The sequence below is a fragment of the Physeter macrocephalus genome, chromosome 20 (genome assembly GCF_002837175.3).
Source record: "Physeter macrocephalus isolate SW-GA chromosome 20, ASM283717v5, whole genome shotgun sequence".
Classification (NCBI taxonomy): Eukaryota; Metazoa; Chordata; class Mammalia; order Artiodactyla; family Physeteridae; genus Physeter; species Physeter macrocephalus.
In genome coordinates, this window is record NC_041233.1 from 14,071,628 (window position 1) to 14,097,107 (window position 25,480).

A 25,480-nucleotide genomic window follows, 5' to 3' on the forward strand; every position below is an offset into this window, starting at 1 on the left:
CTTGAGGCAAACGTTGATCAGTCTGACAGTTCAATTTATCCAGTGTTTATCGAGTTCCTACCTACCAATGTTTATCTAGTACCACCACCAAACTGGTGCTGGGTATGAGATTCCATTGGGATTCCATGCTTAGCAGTCTTCCTCTACTCTTAACTAGATCTAGTAGAGCAGCTTCAGTCCCTTCCTCTAATTCCATTTCCAGCAGGAAGAATATGGGCAAGCGTATCCCAACATTCTGTGATTCATGGATTTATTTCATATGTCCATCTATCCATCCACCCACCTATCCATTCACCCATCCATCCATCCATCCATCCAACCACCCATCCACCTGTGCATCTATCCATCAATCCATCTATCCATCCATCCATCCATCCATCCTCCCACCTATCCATCCATCCATCCATTAACCTATGCATCCATCCATACATCTACCTATGCATCCATTCATCTACCTATGCATCCATCCATCCATCCACCTATGCATCAGTCCATCCATCCATCCATCCATCTATTCATCCATCCATCCATCCACCCACCCATCCACCTATGCGTCCATGCATCCATGCATCCATCTAGGTATCCATCCAACCATCCACCCACCTACCTATCCATCCATCCTCCACCTGTTCATCCATCCATCCATCCACCTATGCCTCCATCCAGCCAGCCACCCACCCATCCACCTATGCATCCATTCATCCATCCATCTATCCTTCCATCCAACCATCCATCCTTCCACCCACCCTCTCACTCACCCACCCACCCACCTATCGATCCATCCATCCATCGATCCATCCACCCACCTACCCACCTGTACATCCATCCATCCATCCATCCATCCATCCATCCATCCATCCATCCATCCATCCATCTATCCACTCACCTATCCATCCATCCACCCACCTATCCATCCACCTATGCATGCAGCCGTCCATCCACCTATGCATCCACCCACCCACCCATCCACCTATGCATCATCCATCCATCCATCCATCCATCCATCCACTCATCCATCCATCCACTCATCCACCCACCCACCCATCCATCCATCCATCCATCCATGCATCCAACCATCCACCCACCCATCCATCCATCCACCCACTCATCCACCTATGCATCCATTCATCCATCCATCTATGTATCCATCCATCCACCTATCCATCCATCCATCCACCTATCCATCCATCCACCCATGCATCCATCCATCCATCCATCTTTGTATCCATCCATCTACCTATCCATCCATCCATCCATCCACATATCCATCCATCCATCCATCCATCCACTCATCCATCCATCCACTCATCCACCCATCCACCTATCCATCCATCCATCCATCTATCCGTACATCCACCCCCGTCTACCTATGCATCCATCCATCCGTCTATCCATCCACCCACCTATCCATCTATCCATCCATCCCCCCGCCTGTCCATCCATCCATCCGCCTAGGCATCCATCCATCCATCCACCTATCCATCCATCCATCCATCCATCTATACATCCATCCACCCATCCATCCATACATCTATCCACCCATCCATCCATCCACCTATCCATCTATCCATCCATCCATCCACCTACCTAGCCATACATCTATCCATCCACCTATGCATCCATCCATCCATTCATCTATCCACCCACCCATCCACCTATGCATCCGTGCATCCACCCACCCATCCACCCACCTACCTATCCATCCATCCACCTAAGCATCCATCCATCCATCCATCCACCTATCCATCCATACATCCATCAATCTATCCATCCACCTATGCATCCATCCATCCATCCATCTATGTATTCAGCCATCCACCTATCGATCCATCCATCCACCCACCTACCTATCCACCCATCCAGCTATTCATCCATCCACCCATCCACCTATGCATCCATCCATCCAGCCACCCACCCATCCACCTATTGATCTATCCATCCATCCATCGATCCATCCATCCATCCAAGGATCCATCCATCCATCCACCCATTCATCCATCCATCCATCCACCTATGCATCCAACCATCCATCCATTCACCCACCCATCCGTTTATGCTTCCATCTATCCATCCATCCACCCATCCATCAATCCATCCACCCACCCATCCACCTATGCATCCGTCCATCCACCCACCCATCCACCCACCTACCTATCCATCCATCCACCTAAGCATCCATCCATCCATCCATCCACCTATCCATCCATCCATCCATCCATCTATACATCCATCCACCCATCCATCCATACATCTATCCACCCATCCATCCATCCACCTATCCATCTATCCATCCATCCATCCACCTACCTATCCATACATCTATCCATCCACCTATGCATCCATCCATCCATCCATCTATGTATTCAGCCATCCACCTATCGATCCATCCATCCACCCACCTACCTATCCACCCATCCAGCTATTCATCCATCCACCCATCCACCTATGCATCCATCCATCCATCTATCCTTCCATCCATCCATCCATCCACCCACCCATCCACCTATGCATCCATCCATCCATCTATCCTTCCATCCATCCATCCATCCACCCACCCATCCACCTATGCATCCATCCATCCATCTATCCTTCCATCCATCCATCCATCCACCCACCCACCCACCTATTGATCTATCCATCCATCCATCGATCCATCCATCCATCCAAGGATCCATCCATCCATCCACCCATTCATCCATCCATCCATCCACCTATGCATCCAACCATCCATCCATTCACCCACCCATCCGTTTATGCTTCCATCTATCCATCCATCCACCCATCCATCAATCCATCCACCCACCCATCCACCTATGCATCAATCCATCCATCCATCCATCCATCCATCCGCCTGTCGATCCATCCGCCCCTCCATTCACCTGTCCATCCATCCATCTCTCCATCCATCCATCCATGCATCAATCCACCCACCCGCTCACCCATCCACCTATGCATCCATCCATCCATCCACCCACCCATCCACCTATGCATCCATCCGTCCATCCACCCACCCATCCACCTATGCATCTATCCATCCATCCATCCTTACACCCACCAACCCAGCTATCCATCCACCCATCCATCCACCCGCCTGTCCATCCATCTATCCATCCACCTATGCATCCATCCATCCATCCGTCTATCCACCCACCCATCCACCTATGCATCATTCCATCCATCCATCTATCTATCCATCCATCCACCTATCCATCCATCCATCTATCCATCCATCCATCCACCTGTGCATCCGTCTATCCACCTATCCCTCCATCCGTCCATCCATCCATCCATCCACCCACCCATCCATCCACCTATGCCTCCATCCATCCATGTTTCCATCCATCCACCCATGCATCCATCCATCCATCCATCCATCCATCCATCCATCCATCCATCCACCCATGCATCCATCCATCCACCCATGCATCCATCCATGCATCCATCCATCTATACATCCATCCACCCATCCATCCATCCATCTATCCACCCGTCCATCCATCCACCTATCCATCCGTCCATCCATCCATCCATCCATCCATCCATCCGTCAGTGTCTTCTCAGTTTCTCTGTTTGGTGCAACATATTTTAAAAGTGATTGAGAGAGAGTTTTACAGTCAAGAAACTTAAGGTGTCATGGGGATCTCAGCATGAAGTTGCTATTCCTGCCTGTTCTACTGTGACATTGTTTATTCATTCTGTCAGACAAAATCACTTCAGAACCAGATATGTGCTGTAAGATATATGAAAATATACTTGTCTACATCTGGAAAACTTCAAAAGTAGCATTTTTAATTTTTGTGGTAATTTTCAAAGCCCCAAAATATTCTAGTCACAAATAAAAACCCACGGCTTTTCTGTGGGAAATGTTAGAGAAACCTAACAAAACTTCCCCCAATTGGAGTAATGCATTAAATACTTAAAAGCATTTTAGTAGCAGATAAAACCAAAGCAAGTCCTCTGAAAATCATGGGGCCAAATCAAATGCTCAGTTTTAAAAGTCCCAACTGAACGCCTCTCACCCAGGTCCTTCCAAGGGAGTTACTGCTCCCTCCAGAGTTGTCTCCTTTTTTTTTTATTATTGGTTTTAATTAAGTTTTAGAGAATAATTAGTTCACCGTATTTGAATCACATTTGCACACAGACGTGAAAAGTTCTTCTTTCCCTCTTCCAAATCAGTGCTTTACTGCTGAAATAGCACTCTGTGCGATACAACTACTATTGAAACTGCAGTCAGTAAAAAAAAAAAGTTCTGGTACAGTGGGAGGGAGAGGAAATAGGAAGGAGAGCCATAGAGGAGACAGCAGAAACAGAGGAAGTAAAAGATAATAGAGGCGCAGAGGGAAAAACTAAGGAAATTAGACAGAGCCATGGGGCAGCAAAGGACTTGGTACTCTTAGAGCCAAATGCTAAAAACTTGCTGTCAGATTCTAAACAAGTCTCTGGTTCCCTTTGTCTCCACTCCAAAATCAGTGAAATGCTTGTTCAATGTCTTCCTATCCCACTGTTTGCCATTAGAAGTAGGGGTGCCGGGTCCTCTGAATCCTAAGAATCAATGTTCTGGATACTTGGTTCTTGATCCTTTTGTATCATCTAGAATAGGAAAAGTATTTATCTCCTCTATTTCTGTTTTGGTGTTAGAACTCCAAGATGATTTTCTTCACTTGCTTTTGCCTCAGTTTAGGCAATAGTGGCAAACAAAGAAACAAGCAAAACCCAACCAACCAACAAAACCCCTGTGTTAACACCAAAGAGAGGATTTGAAAGTTGCAGTGGCTGTTCCCTCCACAAGGTGGTGCTCGTCTTTCTCCGTTTTTATTTTGCATCTTGAAAATTGAAATGACTGTGACTTGGGTTTCGAAATGATGTGGTTGATTAAACATACACATTTCTGATAGCATCACGGGTTTTATTCCTTGGGATATTTAAGTCACGTGGTACGTTAGGGCAGTTGGAGGTGAAGGGGGTGTTGCAGTTTGGGTATTCCTGGAAAGAGACTCTGAGATGATGGGAAGGCAGGGAATTTATTGTGGAATGAATGCTCAGGGATTGACACACGTATCAGAAAAGGGGAGGAAGCAGGACTGGGCATAGGGTGGAGTCTTATACAGGTCTTAGCTGACTCACAGGGCTCTGAACCTAAGGTGACCCTCCAGATGTGTTCCTTTTGGGCATCAGGGGCCAGGCCTTTTGTATTGACCAGTCTCTGGATGTGGGCTGTTCCAAGAGGTAGAATACCACAGGGGCACTTCCCAACAAGGGCTAATGACAGAGCTGTCAGCAGCAGTAGGCCTAACAACTATGGGAATAAACCCTGCCTTCCTGGAGGAGACTTTCTGGCACATTACAACTTCCACTCCAGGAGGCATTTTTTTCTTACTCTTCCGTTATGGTTCTGTCCCCTAGTACTGTGTCAGCCACAATCCCATGTGGTTCTTTGAGTCTCCCCTTAGACGTGCAGTCGGAAATAGGAATAGCCAGGGCTATTCCATCTCAGATTGTTTCTGTTTCAGCTTGTTTCCCTGAGCAGCTCTAGCTGTGGCTTCAATTTTCCTAGCAGCTTATCTTTCACCTTTAGTTTGAAGTTACGAAAGATCAATGTGCCTCGATGGAGAAAATCTCACCTACTCTGATTCCTAGGCTGGGGAAGAGCAAACCACAACCCATCAGTGAGAAATGTACAGGTACAGGACTGGTTTCTGCTAATTTTTCTGATCCGTGTGCTAGTGCCGAAATGAATGGTGGTTGCTTTTCTGTTTCTTGCTCGTAAGGAATGTTAATATGAGTTTCAAGTCAATCCACTGGTGGATCTATATATTTTCCTTGGAGAGCTTAAGAAGGTTTCACAAAATAATATTCTTTTCCACCCATCAATCTGTGTTAGGAAGATATATGACTGGTATCTAAGGCGCTGTCAGTGTGTTATTTTCCATGTTCCTCTCGCATGTCAAATATAAAAATACAGCCTGTCAGTGTAAGTGTGATATGGGGCATTGTTCAGAGAGACTGTGAAAAATCCTGCAGTGTTCCTTGATTCATCATTTCAACAGCCTAATCATTTCATAGACCAGTCTAAACAAAACAGTTAAGGGCATTCTGACTTAGGGGGTATTGAATCAGGGTCGATTCAGAAAAAAAAAAAACAAAAAAGAGCAAAATCCCGAAGAGAAAAAAGTGTTTTGGGAAAAATAAGAGAAGCCTTGTCTTCGTATCCAATTTCATAGTTACTGATCTTTTTCAGAAGGTTGTTTTTATCAGTTAATCATTCTCCACCACACCCTGCACCCTGGCATTTAGCCAAAGAGGCTGGGAGGCCTCGTTAATTCAGAATTTCTACTTTCCGCTCACCTGTCACAGCTAAAGTCTCCCTCAAATGCATTGACATCGATTAATATTTAATGATTGAAGAGTAGAAATATTGGGTCAGCACTTTTTACTTTTTCTTCCTTTAAGAAAAAAACCCTTTAGAATGGACTCGGCTTCATACACGCTTAGCTCTAGATTTCTACAATGAGAGATTTATTTGGGTGCCAAGAAGGGGGGAAGACCGTCGCCCTGTCGAAGCTATGTGTGCTCCAGGAAAGGGCTCGACTGTGATGGAGAGAGAGAGAACTAACATTTAATGAGCACTTACTTGGTGCCAGGCACTGTGTTGGGTACTTTCCATAATTCATCTCCAATACTCACTGTACCTCTCTAAGGTAGGCATTATTATATTCTTTTTACAAATGAGGAAGCAACGTCAGAGAAGTTAGAAAACTTGCCTGAGGTCACATATCAAGCAGCAGTCAGTATTTGCATCTTGCATTGTTTGGTTACACAGTCCATACTCTTTCCAAACACATGTTGCCTTCCTGAGAGACTGGACACCTGAAGCCTGTTGCACCAGTGCCCTATTAGAGTCCAGCAATCATTCTGTATCTTTGTGTCTCCATTTTTCTATCTGTGAAATGGGCTGTAAGTCAGATCTTGAATTCTAATTTGGACACAAGATCCTGGTTTCAAATCAGCTTAGCTCTTAGTTTCTATGAGCTGTTAATACCCCACAGATCATTTTTTATAGCACGCAGATGGATCTGAGACTAAGAAACATTTCCTTCCAGGGCAAATAATAAAGCATATACAAAGCTAAAAAAATTGAAGTCTGTCCAGTGTGCAGTTTTAGGGAGATCTATCATCATGACAGTGAGAGTGGAGAAAAGGTGAGCTCAAACAAAGAGAATAGGCTTTGGATCAGGCAGATAATTTAAATTCTGCTTCTGTTACCTATTAGCTCCGTAAACCGGGGCAAGATTAACAAGTCTTGGTTTCCTTATCAATGAAATGGGGATAATAATCCATACTTCACAGAATTGTGAAGAATGGAAGAGATAATATATTTCAGGGGCCTGCAGTAGTGTTTGGCAAATAGTGGGCACTTGTTAAATAAGAGATGGGTGTTATTAATATTAAAAAGGAAATGTCAGTCATTATCAACCATCATAACTACACCAGGCTCGTTCAACTTCATCACTTATTGACAAAGATAAACTAGACACATGCTAAAAGGGAGCATATAGATGAAGACACAAGGAGTCATTTTAATAACTCAGCATCCTATGTATATTGATAGATTTGTAAGTAGTAGGTTTCGGTGAGGAGAGGAGAGACACTTAATTCAGCTCAGAGGGAAAGAAAGGCCTGGAGGAGATACCTGCTCTGAGTTTTAAGACGTGAAGAAGGTTTGCCAGGATTTGCGAGTTGTTGGCTGTCACACAAAAAATCCGATAAATTAGGAAACTGAGGCTTAGAAAGGTAAAGTGATTTGTCCAAGAGCACATAGGTAGGTGAGTGGAGCAGTCAGTGTTTGACTCCAGATTCAAATGATTCCAAATAGTCTCTTCCCACCTATTAAGATGTGACTTCTCATCCAAATCCAGAAACACTAAGCTGATCAACAGTTTTGAGACACAGAGCCAACAAGAATTCAGCTAATTAAGATGTGAGAAGAAATCAAAGAAGCAAGATGTAAGAAGTGGATGAAATCTGAGGACACAGGCTAACACTCACATATGGTGGACATTCATGAGATTTTTGGCATCCCAGGACCCTTTCCCTTTTTTACCATTACCTTGGTTTCTGTGGGGGAGTTACCTCTTCGCTTCAGGGTACCATATGGTGGGATCCTAATCAGGAAAACCCTGCTGTCACCTATAAAAGGAGTATTCATGTGATCTAAAGCCAGCTGGACACTCGTTCCCTGGAATTTGAATCTTGAAAAAAGTAACGAGCAGACAGTGTATGATCAGAGTGGAATCACCCTTGGGGGTAACCAGACTCTTTCTGCTGTGTGTTCATTCCTCCTGCAGTCCTTGGTTCCAGATTTCCAGGCTTCTATTTCTCCTGTCTCTCTCAGACTTGGCCTCGCACTTACCTGTCAACTCTGTGAACTCGTAGCATCCTTTCAATATATTCCTTTTGCTTTAAATCAGCCAGAGTCAACGTCTGTTGATTGCAAACCAGAACCCCATTTGCCACACCAGAATTGTGTTTTATCCACTCCTTGTGCTTTCATGGGTAGGTTAGGAATATTTAAGGAGATCTTGTTGAGACATGGAAGTGATACTTCTACACCATACTGAGAAACAGTCGTTAAACTCTTATTTTATGAGCAATAAATAAGAGTAGAATAATTTCTAGGCACTAGGCATGAACTTTTCAAAGGAAGGTGTAAGTGGCGGTAGGGAACATCAGGTTGAATAGCGAAGCTTCTCCACCTATCATTCACTGACACACTCTAATTCAGTACATATGTAGTTAAAATTTCCTACTACGAAAGATTCCATTAAAAAAAATTAAACACTTAGAGATGACTCGGTGATCTACAGGGCTTCAACCCTCAAAATAATCAAGATGGAACTTCTGACATTGGTTCACACTATGCACCCCTTCTTCCAGTTGGAGATCTGAATGAGGAGGCCAGTCCTTAGAATAATAAGAGTGTGGTCAGAGAGTCAGAATACTATGCAGTGGTGGATAGGAGAGTTTTCCTTCTCAGCTAGCAAGGTCATTGTAGATGAAAAAGGGGTTAAGGACTACTGGACTCTGAGGGTTAAGACTAGAAGCTGTGCCCACCAAGGAATTTTCCAGCTAGGGTATAAGAAGGGAAGTCAACCCCTATAAAGTCCACAAAGAAAGGAATTGAAAGCAATTCGCATACTTTGTCTATTGGGGAAGAAAATCCAATAGCTAGAGGTCCTTCCTTGTTGAAGGAAAAGTAAAGAAAAATAAAGTACGTGGGAATATTAAAAATAGTGCACCACAAAGGAGGACAGGATTATTCTAAAGACTTAGAGGAGGAACAAACCTCAGAGAATGATTTCTGCCAATAAGCAGAGAGAATTATAGAAAATTGGATCATTAGTCGTGGAATACAAGACATCCTGTCCCCGTGAAAGAGTAACAGAAAGTCATAATGAAAGACATTGGATGAGATGAGAAGGAAGATTCCTGAGTGATGAGAGGACTTTTAGAACACCAAAAATGAAACAGGATAAAATTGAATAACAGTAAAGAGTAGACTAGGCAGTATGGAAAATCAAATCAATGAAGCATTGAGCAAGCTCTAGAGCTCCTACAAAATGCAGAAAAAAGGATAGAAAGATGAAAATGATGAAGGAGAAGATGTGGCTCCACAGGCAGAGAATAGAGATGAAGGCTAATGACTTTAGGTGTTTGAGAGGAGAAAACAGGAACAACTGGAAATGAAGCAATAATCAAAGGCGAATGTTAAGTAGGAAGCAACTTCTCTGTGTCATACAAAGACTTAAGTACTGAGAACAGAAGGACTCACTGCATGCTAGACAAAAATCAAAATGTTAGAATTAGAAGAATAAAAATAAATCCTACATTCACCCAGGCAGAAAGAAAAATGTTGCCTACAAAGACTGACTTTAACCTTTCTGTAACGGCAAATGAGAGAATTTGAGAAAGATCTTAGTGCTTTTGGGTGAAAAGTTTGTAACCCAAGAAATTTCAAAGCATTCAGATTGTCTCTCATTTGTGAAAGCAACAGAAAGACCTTCACTGTTACTCAAAGGCTCAGAAACTACTCATGGATGTGATCCTTCTATTATTTAAAAATATTATTGAGATAAATAAGTCGTGGGGATGTAAAAAAAGTACAGCAGAAGGTATATAGTCAATAATATTGTATTACAATTGTATGGTGACACATGGTAACTTGCCTTATTGTGGTGGACATTTCACAATGTATACATATGTTGAATCACTATGTTGTATACCTGAAACTACTATGATACTGTATGTCCATTATACCTCAGTGAAAAAATGAAAACATATTATTTAAAAATAAACTGTAAACATGTAGGAGATTTAAAATGAGTAAAAACAGAAATTCTAGGCACTGTGCTGCCTTCACACATTGCATCCTAAAATTGGATTTTGTAATTTGAAACCTGCAGGGGTTGACATGGCTAAGCTTAGCCTTGCAGTGCTCCCTTGCGCTCTTACTTTCCCCACTCTCTTGGCGCCAGATGTTAAGTCTTGAGCTGTGTCACATCCTCTACTTTGCTCCTTTTCCGATGGAAGCCATTGCCGTATTCACCGCTCTTCTCTGCAAGGACTTGCTGACAGTGGATGACCTACGTACGTTATCGGGCTAGAGAACCTGGAAAATGACTGAACAAAAGATTTGCTTTTGTTCCATACTAAAGTAAAGTGCATATCTATATTCTGGCCATTTTCAAGGCCAAAGATCTTGACTCTTGGTGTTCTGAATTTTTCAAACACATGTTAACTCCAGTCCTTGGGATTTAGTCTGGTAAGGTTTATAAACAGCCCAGTGGAAAATTTTGTCAGAAAGGCCCTATTTACAGCTTCTTCTCACTTTATTTAAAACAGTTATGTATTTTATATTAAAAGACTGTAAGGAAAATGCAGCTAAACAATAATATTAACCAGTGGGTGGTGGTATTTGAGGTGATTTTCATTTTTTTCTTTACAGTTTGCTGTAATATTTCACAACTGAGCATATATTACTCTTACAATTAGGAAGGAGCTTAATTTTTAAAAAAACACAGTATTCAAAGGATACAAACAGACATCTCACAAAAGGAGAAACGTGAATGACGAGTAACATGAAAAAACACTCTGCTTCATTAGTAATAAAGGAGTTTCAAATTAAAGCCACCAATAATGGTTATGTTTTCCTAATCATTAGAGTAGGCAATAATTTCAAAGTTTGACTACACCTGTAAAAGTGAGGGTGCGGCATGGAACTCTCACACCTTACTGTGAGAACATGAATTAGCACAACTGTTTTGGAGATTACTACGACAAGATCTAGGAGAGTTAGCAATGCACACATTCAGAAATTACACTTTTAGATACTGCAGTATTGCTTGTAATGACAAAACTTGGATACAAAATCCATTAAAAGGAAAAAATATAGGGCTTCCCTGGTGGCGCAGTGGTTGAGAATCCGGCCTGCGCGTCCGGAGCCTGTGCTCCGCAGCGGGAGAGGCCACAACAGTGAGAGGCCCGCGTACAGCGCAAAAAAAAAAAAAAAGGAAAAAATATATATAAACCTTTGTGGTATATTCTGTGCCGTCGTTAAAGTAACTGAATGTGAGCTACATAGGACAGCGTAGAAAAACCCAAAAAATGTAATGTTGAAGGAGGAAATGCAAGTTACAAAGGAATATTTATAGCATGATTTGAATTTCGTTAATTCAGAAACATAAAAACCAAACCTTACTTCGTTTATGGATCCAAACATGTGTAGTAAAATTACCCAAGTATACAAGGAAATGATGAATTCAGGCTGGTGGTTATCTCTGGGGAGTGAAGGAAGGGACTTGGAATTAGGGGAAGAGCAACACAAAGGGCATTGGTCATCCTGTAATTTTTTGGGGGGGGGGGAAACATAAAAATCTGAGGCATGTGTATGAAGATGTTAATATCTGGCAAAGTGGAGAGTAGGTATAATTTTAATTGCTTAAAATATGTCATAGTAAAAATGAAAATATATTAATAATATATTTTATAATATATATTTTTAACTTTTTATTTTATATTAGAGTATAGTTGATTAACAATATTTTTTTGTGTTAGTTTCAGGTGTACAGCATAGTGATTCAGTTATACATACACATGTATCCTTTTTCAAATTCTTATTTTAATAAATATAAAAATAAAGTCTATATTTACAATTTTAGTGTGCAAATTATCACAGCAGATAAAATATAACATAAAGACTAAAAGAGGAGAAGGGGCAAGATGGTGGAGTAGGAAGATCCTGGGCTGGCCTCCTGCCATGGACACACCAAAATTGCAACTACATTTAGAGAAACTGTTTCTGAGAATGCCCTGAAGACTAGCAGAAAGGATTTTCCACAACTAAAGATAAAAAGAAAAAGCCACATTGAGATGGGTAGGAGGGGTGGAGATGCGGTCTGGTCAGAACCCACATCTGCAGTGCTGTACCCCACAGGCAGGAGGGACATCACAGCTTCAGAGGTCCTCCTGAGGAGTGAGGGCTCTGAACTCCACACTGGCTGCCCAGCCCCAGGGACCTGCACCAGGGAGATGAGCCCACATAACGTCTGGCTTTGAAAATGAGCGGGGCTTATGTCTGGGAGAGCTGGAGGGCAATAAGAAATTGAGAATCCACCCTTGAAGGACATGTGCAGAAACTTATTGCTCCAAGTCCCAGTGCAGAGGCAGCAGTTTGAAAAGTCCCTGGGTCATACGTGAAGGAGATTCATCTCATCAACTAATGCCATGTGCCTGAGGGGCAGGGATCTGTTGGAAGTTTCGCTGAGTACAGGGGAGCTGGCGGGCACCTGTTTATTTTGTTTTTAGCTCACTCTCTCTCTAGCTGGCCTGGCACTGACAGGTATCATTTTTAACTCTTCACTAACTTACTAGCATGACTTACCCTGCCCCAGATTTATCCGCAGACCTGACCCCGTCAGTGCTCCTTCAAATTCCCTGCCCCCTGCCAGATCCAGTGGGTAGCCTTGGCCAGCACTGGATCTGCCCCCCAAAGCAGCTCCCCACCCACCAGACCTAGCAGGTGCCCTCAGCAGCCTCTGGAGCTCCTCTGAAGTGGCCCTCCACCCCACCATATCCAGCAGGTGCCCTGAGCTGGCATCAGAGCCCCTCCAAGACCCCCAACCGAAGTGGCTTCCTCCCAGGGGCTGGCCATACAGACCAGAGCACCCACAACAGCTGTGGCCAGGCCTCACAGCCAACTGCACAGGGGACCCGCCCCGCATGCCGTTGCACCTGCAGGAGGCAGGGCCCAGCCGTAACAGGAGGGCACATGCAGCCCACACAGGGGCACTCCTGGAACACCTGGTGACAAGGGGGACTGCGCTCCTGGGTCCCACAGCATACCTTCCACACAAAGCTACTCTTTTAAATACTGGGAGAAAGAGCTGGTCTACCTAATACCTAGAAACAAACACAGATTGAGAAGAAAAAGGAATATGCTCCAAACAAAAGAAGAAGACAAAACCTCAGAAAAAGAACGAAATGAAATAGAGATAAGCGACCTTCCAGATAAAGAGTTAAAAGTAATGGTCATAAAGATGCTCAGCAAATGCATGAGAAGAATGGAGGAGCACAGTGAGAATTTCAACCATGAGATAGAAAAAATATCCAATCAGAGCTGAAGAATACAGCAACTGAAATGAAAAATACACTAGAGGGAACCAAAATCAGATTAGAGGATGCAGAAGGACAGATCAGCAATCTGGAAGGCAGGCTATTATAAATCACCCAATTGGAATAGCAAAAAGAAAAAATAAACCAAAAAATGAGGACATTTTAAGGGATCTCTGGGACAACACCAAATGTATGATTATTCACATTATAGGGATCCCAGAAGGAGAGGAGAAAGAGCAAAGGACAGAAAACCTATCTGAGGAAATACTGGCTAACAACTTCTCTAACCTGGTGAAAGAAACAGACATCTAAGTCCAGGAAGCACAGAGAGTCCCAAGCAAGATGAACCAAAAAGAGGTCCAGGAAGAAATCAAAGAGGAAAATTAAAAAAATACTTCGAGACAAATGAAAATGGAAACAGCGTTCCAAAATCTATGGGACGCAGCATATGTAGTTCTAAGAGGGAAGTTTATAGCAATACAGGCCTACCTCAGGAAACAAGCAAAAAACCTCAAACAATCTTACCTTACACCTAAAGGAACGAGAAGAAGAAGAACAAACACTACCAAAGCTAGTAGAAGGAAAGAAAACATAAAGGTCAGAGCAGAAATAAACAAAATAGAGACTACAAAAACAATAGAAAAGATGAACGAAACTGAGAGCTGGTCCTCTGAAAAGGTAAACAAAACCGATAAAACTTAAGCCAGTCTCATGAATAAGAAAAGAGAGGGCCCAAATAAATGAAATCAAAAATGAAAGAGAAGTTATTCTCAACACTACAGAAATACAAAGACTCATAGGAGACTACTGCAAACAATTATACATCAACAAATTGGACAACCTAGAAGAAACAGATAAATTCCTAGAAACATACAGTCTTCCAAGAGTGAATCAGGAAGAAACAGAAAATCTGAACGGACTGATTACTAGTAATGAAATTGAATCAGTAATCAAAAAACTCTCAACAAACAGAAGTCCAGGACCAGAGAGCTTCACAGGTGAATTTTACCGAACATTTTTTAAAGACGTGATACCTATCCTTCTCAAACTACTCCAAAAAACTGAAGAGGAAGGGAAGCTTCCAAATTCATTCTACGAGGCCAGTGTTACCCTGATACCAAAATCAGATGAAGGTTTTTGGCTTTATCCTATGGACAACCATTTCCCAAATGGAGGGTTGTGGAACACCTGTGACCTCCGAGGTGTTAGTCTGTGTTCCTGGGAAATGAGTTTGCCGTGGTCAGTAAGTTTTAAAAAAATTATGCCTCCGCTTGAAGCACAATGCACATTTACATAGTAATGTCGCTGAGAACTTCTGCAGTAAAAAAACAGCACACGACAAAAACTTAGTTAGCATTTGTTCAGCCCTGTGTTTCCCAAGTACCTGTCATGGTAGATCCCTTGATCAAGGAGTATTTATTATCATTTGAGAACTGTTCATTTTCGGGAGATACAATGAATGGAACATACTCTTAATTACAAATATATGTATACCATTATATAGAAAGCAGCATGATTAAAAGATTTTGGATATTGAAAGTGGCAGTGTTGGGCAAGATGATTGGAGGTGATGGAGGCTGGAGCCAAAGAGGCCAAATAAGCCATAATTGCAGTAGGTAATAGATTATTAGGCCTTAGTCCATTAGTCACAGCGTAAGCTAATGATTGCCACAGTTATGTTCCCAGTACACAATAAACACTTGTTTCTCACATGTCTGTGGACCTGCTGGGATTCAGCTGCTCTGGCTTCGAGTTATAGGTTGGGTCACATTCTGCTTCACGTAATTATCCTTAAACAAGAGCTTAACCAAGGTGTATTCTTCATATGACAAAACACAAGTTTACTTCACACGTTGTGCCACATCAGGAAACATCCCACTGGCCAAAACAAATGACATGGATGGCCAAAACCAAATCAAGAGACAGGACGTGACCGTCTGCTTACCACGCATGAGGCCAAAGATAGTCACAGGGCCCCGGTTAGCATCAGACAGCTGGGGAAATCTATTTTTCCCAGGGAACGGGGAGTGGGGTGACAGAGTGAATATTTACTGAACAGTAATCTCATCTGTGGCCATGTCTGGCTCAGTAGTTGTGGCGCACGGGCTTGGTTGCTCCGCGGCACGTGGGATCTTCCCGGACCAGGGATGGAACACGCATCCCCTGCTTTGGCAGGCGGATTCTTAACCACTGCGCCACCAGGGAAGTCACCAGCTTTCCTCTTTTAACATTCATTGATATTTAGTATTCAGAGACATGACAAAGTCTAGATCCCAGAGAATAATTTCAATCCCCAAGGGAACAAAAAGGAATGATCTTGAATATTTTGAAATAATATGGATTAAAACCATAGGATCATACAACCTGTTGCATTTTTAGAACCTTAATATTTTTACTCCAAAATGGTTTCGTGCCTGCTGTGTTCTACATTTAATACCCATAAAAACCATATTATATGGATTTTTTTTTCAGTTTGTCATCTCCACATACTAATTGTGTAAATATGATACACAGATAACTCTTCCTATATGGAGGCACAGAGCCTCTTTCTTGCTTTAAAGAGTGATAGTAAAATATGTATATATATTTTTTAAACTTTTATTGGAGCATATTTGATATACAATGTTGTGTTAGCTTCAGATGTACAGCAAAGTGAATCAGTTTTACATATACATATATCCACATTTTTTTTTTCGATTCTTTTCCCAAATAGGCCATTACAGAGTATTGAGTAGAGTTCCCTGTGCTATATATAGTAGGTCCTATTGTAAAATATATTTTGAGGTTTTATTATCTGGCCAGAAAACTTTTAAAAGCACAGGGCTTGTGTCTAGTTGTGTTGCAGAGAAGGTGGAGAATGAAGAAATGACTAGAAGGGAACAGAAAAGTTCAGCCTGTGGTCAAACTGTAAAAATGGCAAAATGTGTCCACAGTAGTTGGTTCTCATAAGCACCCTGGTTCTTCTCCTCAATGTCATTGCTTAGTGACCTCCTAGTGCCTGCTCTGGGGAAAGGGAATCTGAAACTTATCCCCTCCTGGCATAAATGACTTATAAGGATTCCTGTTTTACACATCAAAATGGAAATCTATAATGAGCAGAGAATACCAGGAATGGAAGGTGGAAGAGCATTTTAGAGAGCGGGGATTCTCTCAGTGCTCATAACATCCCATCAGGAAGACACCAGATATGTTCTACCTGCAGAAACACATGTGTGTATGAAATGTTTAGTGCCAGACCGAGTCTCTAAAGAGCACAATATCTAGTACTAAAAAAAAAAAAAAAAAAGAAAAAAAGAAAGAAAGGGGTCTGAGGCAATGTATTCTAGACTTACGGTGTGTCTCTTGTATGGATATGATCCTATTATTTTAAAAATATAACTCAAAATAGAAACAAAATTCATAGGGTGTTAGAGATATGAAGCTTTGGGAGATGGACTATCAAATAATTATCATTAATATTTAGTATTCAGTTTTGTACCTGATTAATCACTTGTTGAGCTGCTACCTGAATGAATAGCTGTGCCTAGAAATTCTCCTCGGTATCAATAATCATGTTACCCGTTAGATTGTTCATTGTTGTCCATCCAACACCCAGCCCTAGATTCATAATTATTAGTAATAATGGTGATGATGATTACAGTATCATTTACACACAATGGTCTTAGAAACCCATTACCATGGTTTTGTTTTAGAGTCTCTGCCACTGACCAAAGGGGTGAATTTTGGGGTGGCCACCTTACCTCTTTAGGACCCAGTTCTAGTCATTTACTTAACAAGTATCATTGAGCATCTGCTCTGTGTATGCCTTTCCTAGGTACTGTGGGAAATGCCAAGAGGAAAAATACACAATCTTTACTCACAGTGAAATTACAATAGGGTGGGATATAATATGATTATACCGTGGCATTATAATTTAAATGCCATAAGACAGTGTATCTAAAATGTTAAGATACCCAAAAGAGGGAGAGGGCATTTTTGGTTGGAGTGGGTGGGGAGAAGATGGGGAGGGGAGGGAAGGAAAAGATTTGATGTACAAGCGAACTTCGGGGCTGATCTGGAGGGATAATGAGACAGTACACGTTGAGGGAGGTGTCTTAACCAAGAACTGAGGGGAACAAACAGACATATTTGTGAAATGGTGGAGATTCCCACTTGACTGCATTGCAAGTTATGTCTCGGGGAGTACAGGGAATAAAAGTCGGGACCATAAATTAGGAACAGAGCATAGAAAACGTTGAATTTCCAGATAATGGGGTTGAACTTTGTTCACAAGATACTGATGAGTCAGTGAATCTCTTGGAGCAGATGTCGGGCATGGTGTGAGCTGTGCTTTGGGAGAATTACTCTGGCATGGTGGGTAGGATGATTTGGACTGGAGGGAGGGGAGAGTGGCTTCATGCCCACCTATTAAGAAGCTACCATAACAGTTCAGCTCAAAGACAGTATGGACCTGAACGAGGGGGTGGATAGTAGGGGATAGAAATGAACATACTTCCTGGAAGAAGAATTGATGAGGCAGTTGGCAGGCATCTGGGAAGATGTCAGGTGTGGCTTAATTTTTGAATCTCCCCTCATTCCCATAGACCAGGTTTTCTCAACCTCTGGACTATTGGTAGTTGGGACGGGATAATTCTTAGTTATGGGAGGCTGTCCTGCACCTTGTAGGAGGTTTAATAGCATTCCTGGCCTTTACCCATTAGACGCCTGTGGTACTGTCCTCTCCCCAACTCCCATCCCCAGCTGTGAACACCAAAACTGTCTGTAGACATTGGCACATGTCCCCTGGGGAGCACAGCTGCCCCTAGATGAGAATCACTGCCCTATGTAAAACTAATAGGACAACTAGGATATAAAATCCAACAAATCCCGGACAATATCTCTATGTATATATGTATATATGTGTCTATCTATTATCTATCTCATCTATGTTTCTACCTATCTACTTTTACTAGGTTTTAAGACATCTCCACAAGCACCCAAATATGAGTGGGTTGGGGAAAACCCGGGAGAGTCGGGAGGCCTCAGTGTCAGCATCTTTGCAGGTGGAAGTCCAGGGAAGGTAGTGTGAATCCCGAGGGGTCCCGGGTACCCCCATATCCCTGACAGGTACTCACTGGAAAATGTGGCTGAACTGGGTGGGAGTTTTGCAGGATCCAGATCACAGGTGGGAGCCAAAGGGGCTGCACCTTATGAGACCTAATGGTGCTAGAGCAGCCTGGACCCTATAGACCATTGATCATAAGAAGCCAGTGTTCCCTTCCAGGAGGAACCATTGGGAATAGGTTCGAAACTGAGCCAGGAGCAAAGGGGCAAACACATCCAGATGAAAATGGGATTACAGCGTAAAAACGGGAGATCTCCCAAAGCACAAGGCCATATTTTTTTAATCACCTTGAGAGAAAAACAGCAAAGGGAGTTTAGAATCGTGAATCTAGAAAAATTATTTTGACCTCTCCTCCCTCCTCAGAGTAGACAAAAACTTATTTACTTACATCTGAGCAAAGGACAAAGTATGCAGTCTAATAAAGACAATGAGGAACAGAATAAATTCCCCATGGCTGGGGAGGCACATGAAGGCATGCCCACAAAGCAGATGAGAACTGAGACTCAGAGCTCCACCGCGAGCTGAAGCAAGCAAGCAAATGCGGGGAAGCTGCGCCAATAAATCACACAGAGAAAAACTCAGAAATGAGGTGATTAAGGAAGATTTAAACAAAGAACGGGAAATAACAAAATCATCCCTGTAATGAAGTTGCACCAAGAGGAGCACAAAAGCAAGTAAACAGAAAGGATAATGCAATGAGAGAAATAGAACATGGAAAGGAAGCACATTTTAAAAATCAAAATGCATTTTAGAACATCTGAGAGAAAGGGATAAATTTAGAAGATTCAACATATGTCTAGTACAGGGGTTCATGACCTAGAGGCATGGAATTCAGTGTCTTTGTGGACAAAATTCAGGTGGTCTGTGGGTTTGATTAGTAAAAATATGGTGTCTTCACTGCTCTTCACCTCTAGATGAAATTTAACATTTTTCTTTAGCTATTAAGGCACAACAGAAAACACAGTAGTATTAACAGTAGCTGTGACTTGTCACCAAAGCTAATGACAAATGTCATAATATCAAATTATAGCTTTAAAAAAGTCCAAATATCATTTATGTTCATCACTTTTTCAAACTTAAAGTCCTTATTAGACTTAACACTAGACCTTATTATTTACTGTGGTAATAAAGAAGTAAATATATTACTGTATCACAATTTTTTTAAATTTTGAGAACTGCTATTTCAATATACTTCGTCTCCTTTGATAGTCTATGCATTCCATTTTATGCATCTAAAAATATTATTCCAAAAAAGGATCCATAGGTTTCACCAGACTGCTAAAAGTTCCACACAAATTTTGAAATCTCTATTATATAATAGGGGTCCCTGAAGGGAAATTATAATTCAAAAAACTTTCCTGAAATAAAAGAGAATTTGAAATTACACATTGAGAGGACTGGAAATTGGCCCATAAAGGCTGACACTATCCTGTAAAGAAAAGTCCTTCGGACATCCCAGCAAAAAGACCAATAGAAAGAAGGTTTAGATTGCCATCAGAGTCTTTAACAGGAACACTTTTACGACCAAGGAAAATATAGTAACATATGTAAGAAAGCTAAGGAAAGAAAATGTGGGCCAAGAATCTTATGTTCAGCCAAACTGACTTTTAAGTATAAAAAGCCTCTGGTAGGGCTTCCCTGGTGGCGCAGTGGTTGAGAGTCCGCCTGCCGATGCAGGGGACATGGGTTCGTGCCCCGGTCCGGGAGGATCCCACGTGCCAAGGAGCGGCTGGGCCCGTGAGCCGTGGCCGCTGAGCCTGCGCGTCCGGAGCCTGTGCTCCATGGCGGGAGAGGCCACAACAGTGGGAGGCCCTCGTACCGCAAAAAAAAAAAAAAAAAAAAAAGCCTCTGGTAAACTGATGTAAACAGGCAAGAACACAGAGAATACTGTTCTCACGTGCCTTTCCTGAGGAATCTAGCAGACCGCCGTGAAATAAGAACAGAATTTAAGAGTAAGAATTTTGAAATTTTTATAGCACTTTGACATTGCCGTGACATCCAAGCACATGAATCATTTCTCGAGTAATTTATTTTTATTGTACTCTTCTAAAAGTATTGGTCCATAAAAGATTGGGAAAAAAATTTTTTTTAACTCTCCATACTAAAAGATCAGCTTCAGACAACCAAATTTACCTTAAAGGTGGGTAGAGAACATTTAATATAAATTTACCTGTACAGTTAAGATCAAAAAAATCACTATAAGGGAGACAGTATAGTATCTGGTACGTCATATCCATATGCTCTGGCAGTGTAGGTAGCATAACTATTTTTAAAATGGGAGCATTAGGAATAAGGAGATGATAAAAAAGCTGCTTCCTAGTTCTGCCCTCTGACAAAGCCTAGAAACAGTGACCAAATTATTAGTAATGGACACATCTCACAATGCAGGCTGAAGTCTTGAAATACGTACTCTCTCCTCCTCTTGGATTTGCATGATTCCAGGTCTGAAGGAGGAAATGTATATGATTAGCCTACGATGTACCAGAGAGTAAGGAAGCTATCAAAGATGACCAAGGTTGTGCCCCAAAGCCTCCGTAGCTAACTTGAAGAGGCTCCTAGTGGTCAAATATGGGATAAACAAAGTTAAGAACTTGGGGAGACCTAAGGATATTTACAGGCAGAGCGAAAAGGCCTGGGTAGAATGGGAGACACTCACAATTTAAGGGGGATGAAATGATGGGTGGAAAGTAATTTGCCAAAAAAAAGGACCTGAAAAAAAAATCTTTAAAAGGCCTTCACACTCTAACATGTAATTCTGTCCCTGTAAACTTTGCTGGCCTCTTGCCCCGGGTAATTGAGACATTTACCACTTCTAGGGTGAGAGGAATAGGAAGAGAGACCCCGTGTTGTTGGGATTGACTAGAATGGATGGAAATAAAATGACCGGTTGCGTCTGTGCCATCGCTTTTAAAGTTACAGCAGGCCCAAGCCTCTATGGCTCAGCTTCAAACTGGTTTCCGAAGGGCTGTCCTAGTGATGACTGCCATATATAATGAGAGTGCTAAATCAGCTTGAATGATGGTTTACCTATATTTGTTTATGAACTATGGTCCTCTTGCAGTTTGCAGCATAGAATGGATGACTGTCTTTAGCTTTTAAATGGGTTAGTTAGCCTCAGAAAAGAGGATAGCAGCTCTTGAAAGACTCAAATTCGTGTACCATTGAGTCCTACTCCTGAGGAAAGAAACGCGACTCTTTGATACTGTGAGGTTCATAATTATGCTTCCCTGAGAAGATAGTAAGGAATATCTAAACACGTAATGTGTATTTTATGTTCCTGGGCCTTCTGTTTCCTGCACTGCTACTTTGAATATTCTGCTATTTAAAATCAAGATTAAAACAGGCCTTGGGATAACTAGAGAGCATTGCCCTTAAGTAAAAGGACCTTGAGACAAAAAAATAATCAATTCCCATTTGCATAATGCTTTCAATTTTTTTCAAAGCCTTTTCCATATCTGTTATTTCACTTGATCTTCACAACAACCATGTGAGGCTGTTCACTTTAAAGAAATGAACTTGAAAGCAGCGAACGTTTAAAACATTTCCAAAAAATGTAGTAAAACCACAAAGAAAATTCCCAGAGCATCTATACCATAGCTCTAACTTAAACTGTATTTACTGCAAATTGTATTGACTCAGAAGAGATGGCAGCTCATAAATACAGTTTCTCTGTCCTGAACCACATTCAAACTGCAGTTGTTATGAATACAAAAGAGCTTTCCGAGTACATAACTGTAGTTTTGCTGCATTAAAGTGAAAGGCTGGCATTTGGACTAGAAAACAGGCTGTAACTGTGTCTGTTCTGCATGGCAAGCATCTCAGTGCCTGCCAGCAATCGGGATGGATTTACATATATTGACTCAATCCAGCATATGAGTAACGATCAATTTTCTTGATCTATTCTATTCTGTCAATCTGTGCTTTTGCTAGCAAATGAGGAGACATTGCTGTCAGCCAGAAATAGAGTTTCCTGGGCTTATGTGAGCTTTTAAGATCTCTTTCCTACTTAATTAAAAGATACATACAGTGGTTGGCAAAGAGCAGCAGGCAAGTCACAGTAACAAAATTTGCCATGTATAGACGGGTTCCTGGAAGAAAAATCCTGAAAGATGGCAGAATAAATATAATGGCAGACTTCCGTTTCTGAGGATAGTATATTTTTATGTCAATTTTATTAATCGTAAAATAAATACAAAGGGACAAGTACAATTTCTCTGTCAGGAGTGGCCAGTAAAAGCATCCTTATCAGGAGTCATAAATTACTCTTTCAAGTAACGGTATGTAAGAGAAAATGCTTTCCTGTTCGGTCTCTTATATTAATGTATCATGTCATATTAATTCATTTGCTTTTGGTCCAGGGCATCTCTGCCCCCAAGTTGTACTGGAGCTGTAAGGAAGATCACATAATGTATACAAAGGGAGCGGGAAACGTTCCCATAAGGAAAGGCTGGACACACATCGAGCCCCTTGAGGTCCCCTTTCACCCCAATGTACCCGTGATTCCAGGGCACCCAGCAGGTCGCCAGACAAACTCTGAATACTTTTCCAAGTTAGTTTTCTAGTGGGGGAGTAGTGGAATGTTTCTGCTAGGGGGCGCAGTGGTGCAATCTCACAGTTTCTACTTTTTTGTGACTTCTTTCAAGTGTTTTGGGGGATGGAGATTCTGAATCTGTACAAGAAGTGGGATGTGAGTATGTATATATTTATTGGCTCATTAAGTACTGGGACGGTAAGGGATGGCTTCTGTCTGTTCCTTAAGACCTTCCTGAATGCTAGTATCAAGTACCTCTGGAACTACCTAAACTTACCAGGGGACAGGTTTAGGAGTAGACACATTAGCAAGAAATAATAGCTGAAGTTCTGTGCTCCAGTGAAGGGAACCATCAGCCAGGAGGCCTGGCCTGGCTCTTCCAGCGATGAGCTCTGCGGTCATGAGAAAAGTGTTACCCTTTTTGTAGCTCAGTTCTCTCATCTGCAAAATGAAGATGTCGCCGTAGATGCACTATTTTCAAACTGAGCTTAGGGCGTTTCCTCTGCAGCTGTCATCCTGGGACTCCCACTTCTCAGACAGTGTTAGTGGCTTCACTTATACCCATTGTGGAAAGCATGCTCCCAATTAGATTTTGTTCAAACCGAGGCTAGAAAGGATTTAAAATCATGGCATTAGAGCATCGTGAAGGTTTCTTACACCTCGAAAATTCTATGACCAGTATGAGAACATCTGAGCCTTTTGGTTTATTGGTTTATTATGGTTAAGAATTCTGCTCTCCAAATGTCAGGAATGGATCTAACCTAAGTCACCTCCAATTTTCAGTGATTCTTCCTCCTTGGTCATGTCTGACATTGATAGCCCCCGTTTGGTTAGCTCACTGGTATAGCATCTGGCGCATAGGATGAATACAATAAATAGGCATCAGGTGGCTCCCTGGTCTCTCTAAGATTCACACTTCTAGATGTTAGCCAATGGAACTGGTGGTGAGAATGGCCAAATAGAGGATGGGCATCTGAAAGGGCAAGCGTTCGGCACAAGAGCAGACTGAGAAGCAGATAAAAATAAAATTAAGGTGTCTGATCCCTAAGAATCAAAAAATTGACACAAATTCTGCATTTGTTTCATAACCCATCTCATTTGGTTTGGAAATGAAAACAGACATACGGTGCTCTTTGCATCCGTCTCAAAAGCTGTGTCTCCTTTTTGGTCTCTGCCTCCACTGCCTCCACCTTGCCATGTGGCGTTAAATAGCTTAGTGCTGAACATTTGCCCTCCGGGGACAGTGGGATGAAAGAGCTCACCCCAGCCTCCACCACTCGGGACTGCACCAGTATGAAACCAAGACTGCCCTAGAGCACAGGTGCAAGAATCTCCAGTTCGAAGTCTCTTATAAGGATCTAGAGCCACAGTCGACCGTGAGCTAAAATGTATACTGTCCTTTCCCCTATTACGTCAGGTTTCTAATGCTCACACTCAACCCTTAATGTTGTTATAACTGATCCTACTAGGAGCACTCCCTTTTAATCCATTCCCATGTCTTTCAGTACTAAGGAAATCAAGACCCAGGGTGGGTACAGGACTTATACAAGGACACACATTTAGGCTGTGGGACCAGACAATTGAGCTGGCCCTTAACGAATATTCCTTGAAGAAGAGGTCATTGTCTTTAGATGTCCCATGGCTCACAGATGTGAGACAGGTCCACAAGTCAATCAGTCAACCTGTGTTTATTGAGCATCTACTGTGCCCCAAGAATGGTGGGAAGCCCTCAAGATACAGTAATGAACAGGACACACTTCCTACTTTCATGAAATTTACAGTCTTATGGGGAAGACTGGTGATAAAGTTCATTTGAGCAAAGGCTAAAAAGTAACCCAAATATTACAAGGCTAAAACAGTTAAGAAGCAGACCCAGCCCTATCCGGGGATAAGGGAGGGCTTCTCTGAGGAAGCAGTGGTAGAGCTGAGAGCTGAGCAATAAAGATACAGCTAAGCCAGGGTTTTCTAAACCTGCTTGATAACAATCATCTGGGCATTTCTTTCTACTCTCCCGTTTCCAAGCTCTTTCTCTTGGAGATTCTGATTCAGTAGATCAAGGGGTGAGATCTTGGCGTATGTATTTGTAACTTTCCCAGGACGTTCTTGCAATCCAGGAGGTTTAGGAAATTCTGAATGAAGGGGTGAGCATTCCAGGCAGAAGGACTGTCCATGCTGAG

The 25,480-nt window shown here is 42.2% G+C and overlaps 1 protein-coding gene across 1 annotated transcript; it reads left to right on the top strand.

Moving 5' to 3' along the window:
* Window positions 1-312: 312 nt before the first annotated feature.
* LOC129391656 (guanine nucleotide exchange factor subunit RIC1-like) lies at window positions 313-2,233 on the top strand (the record flags this gene model as incomplete). The annotated part of the gene is made up of 3 exons (XM_055081242.1): window positions 313-400; window positions 979-1,227; window positions 2,112-2,233. Coding segments are annotated over 3 exons (459 nt in total), but the record flags the coding sequence as incomplete, so codon positions are not given.
* Window positions 2,234-25,480: the final 23,247 nt, after the last annotated feature.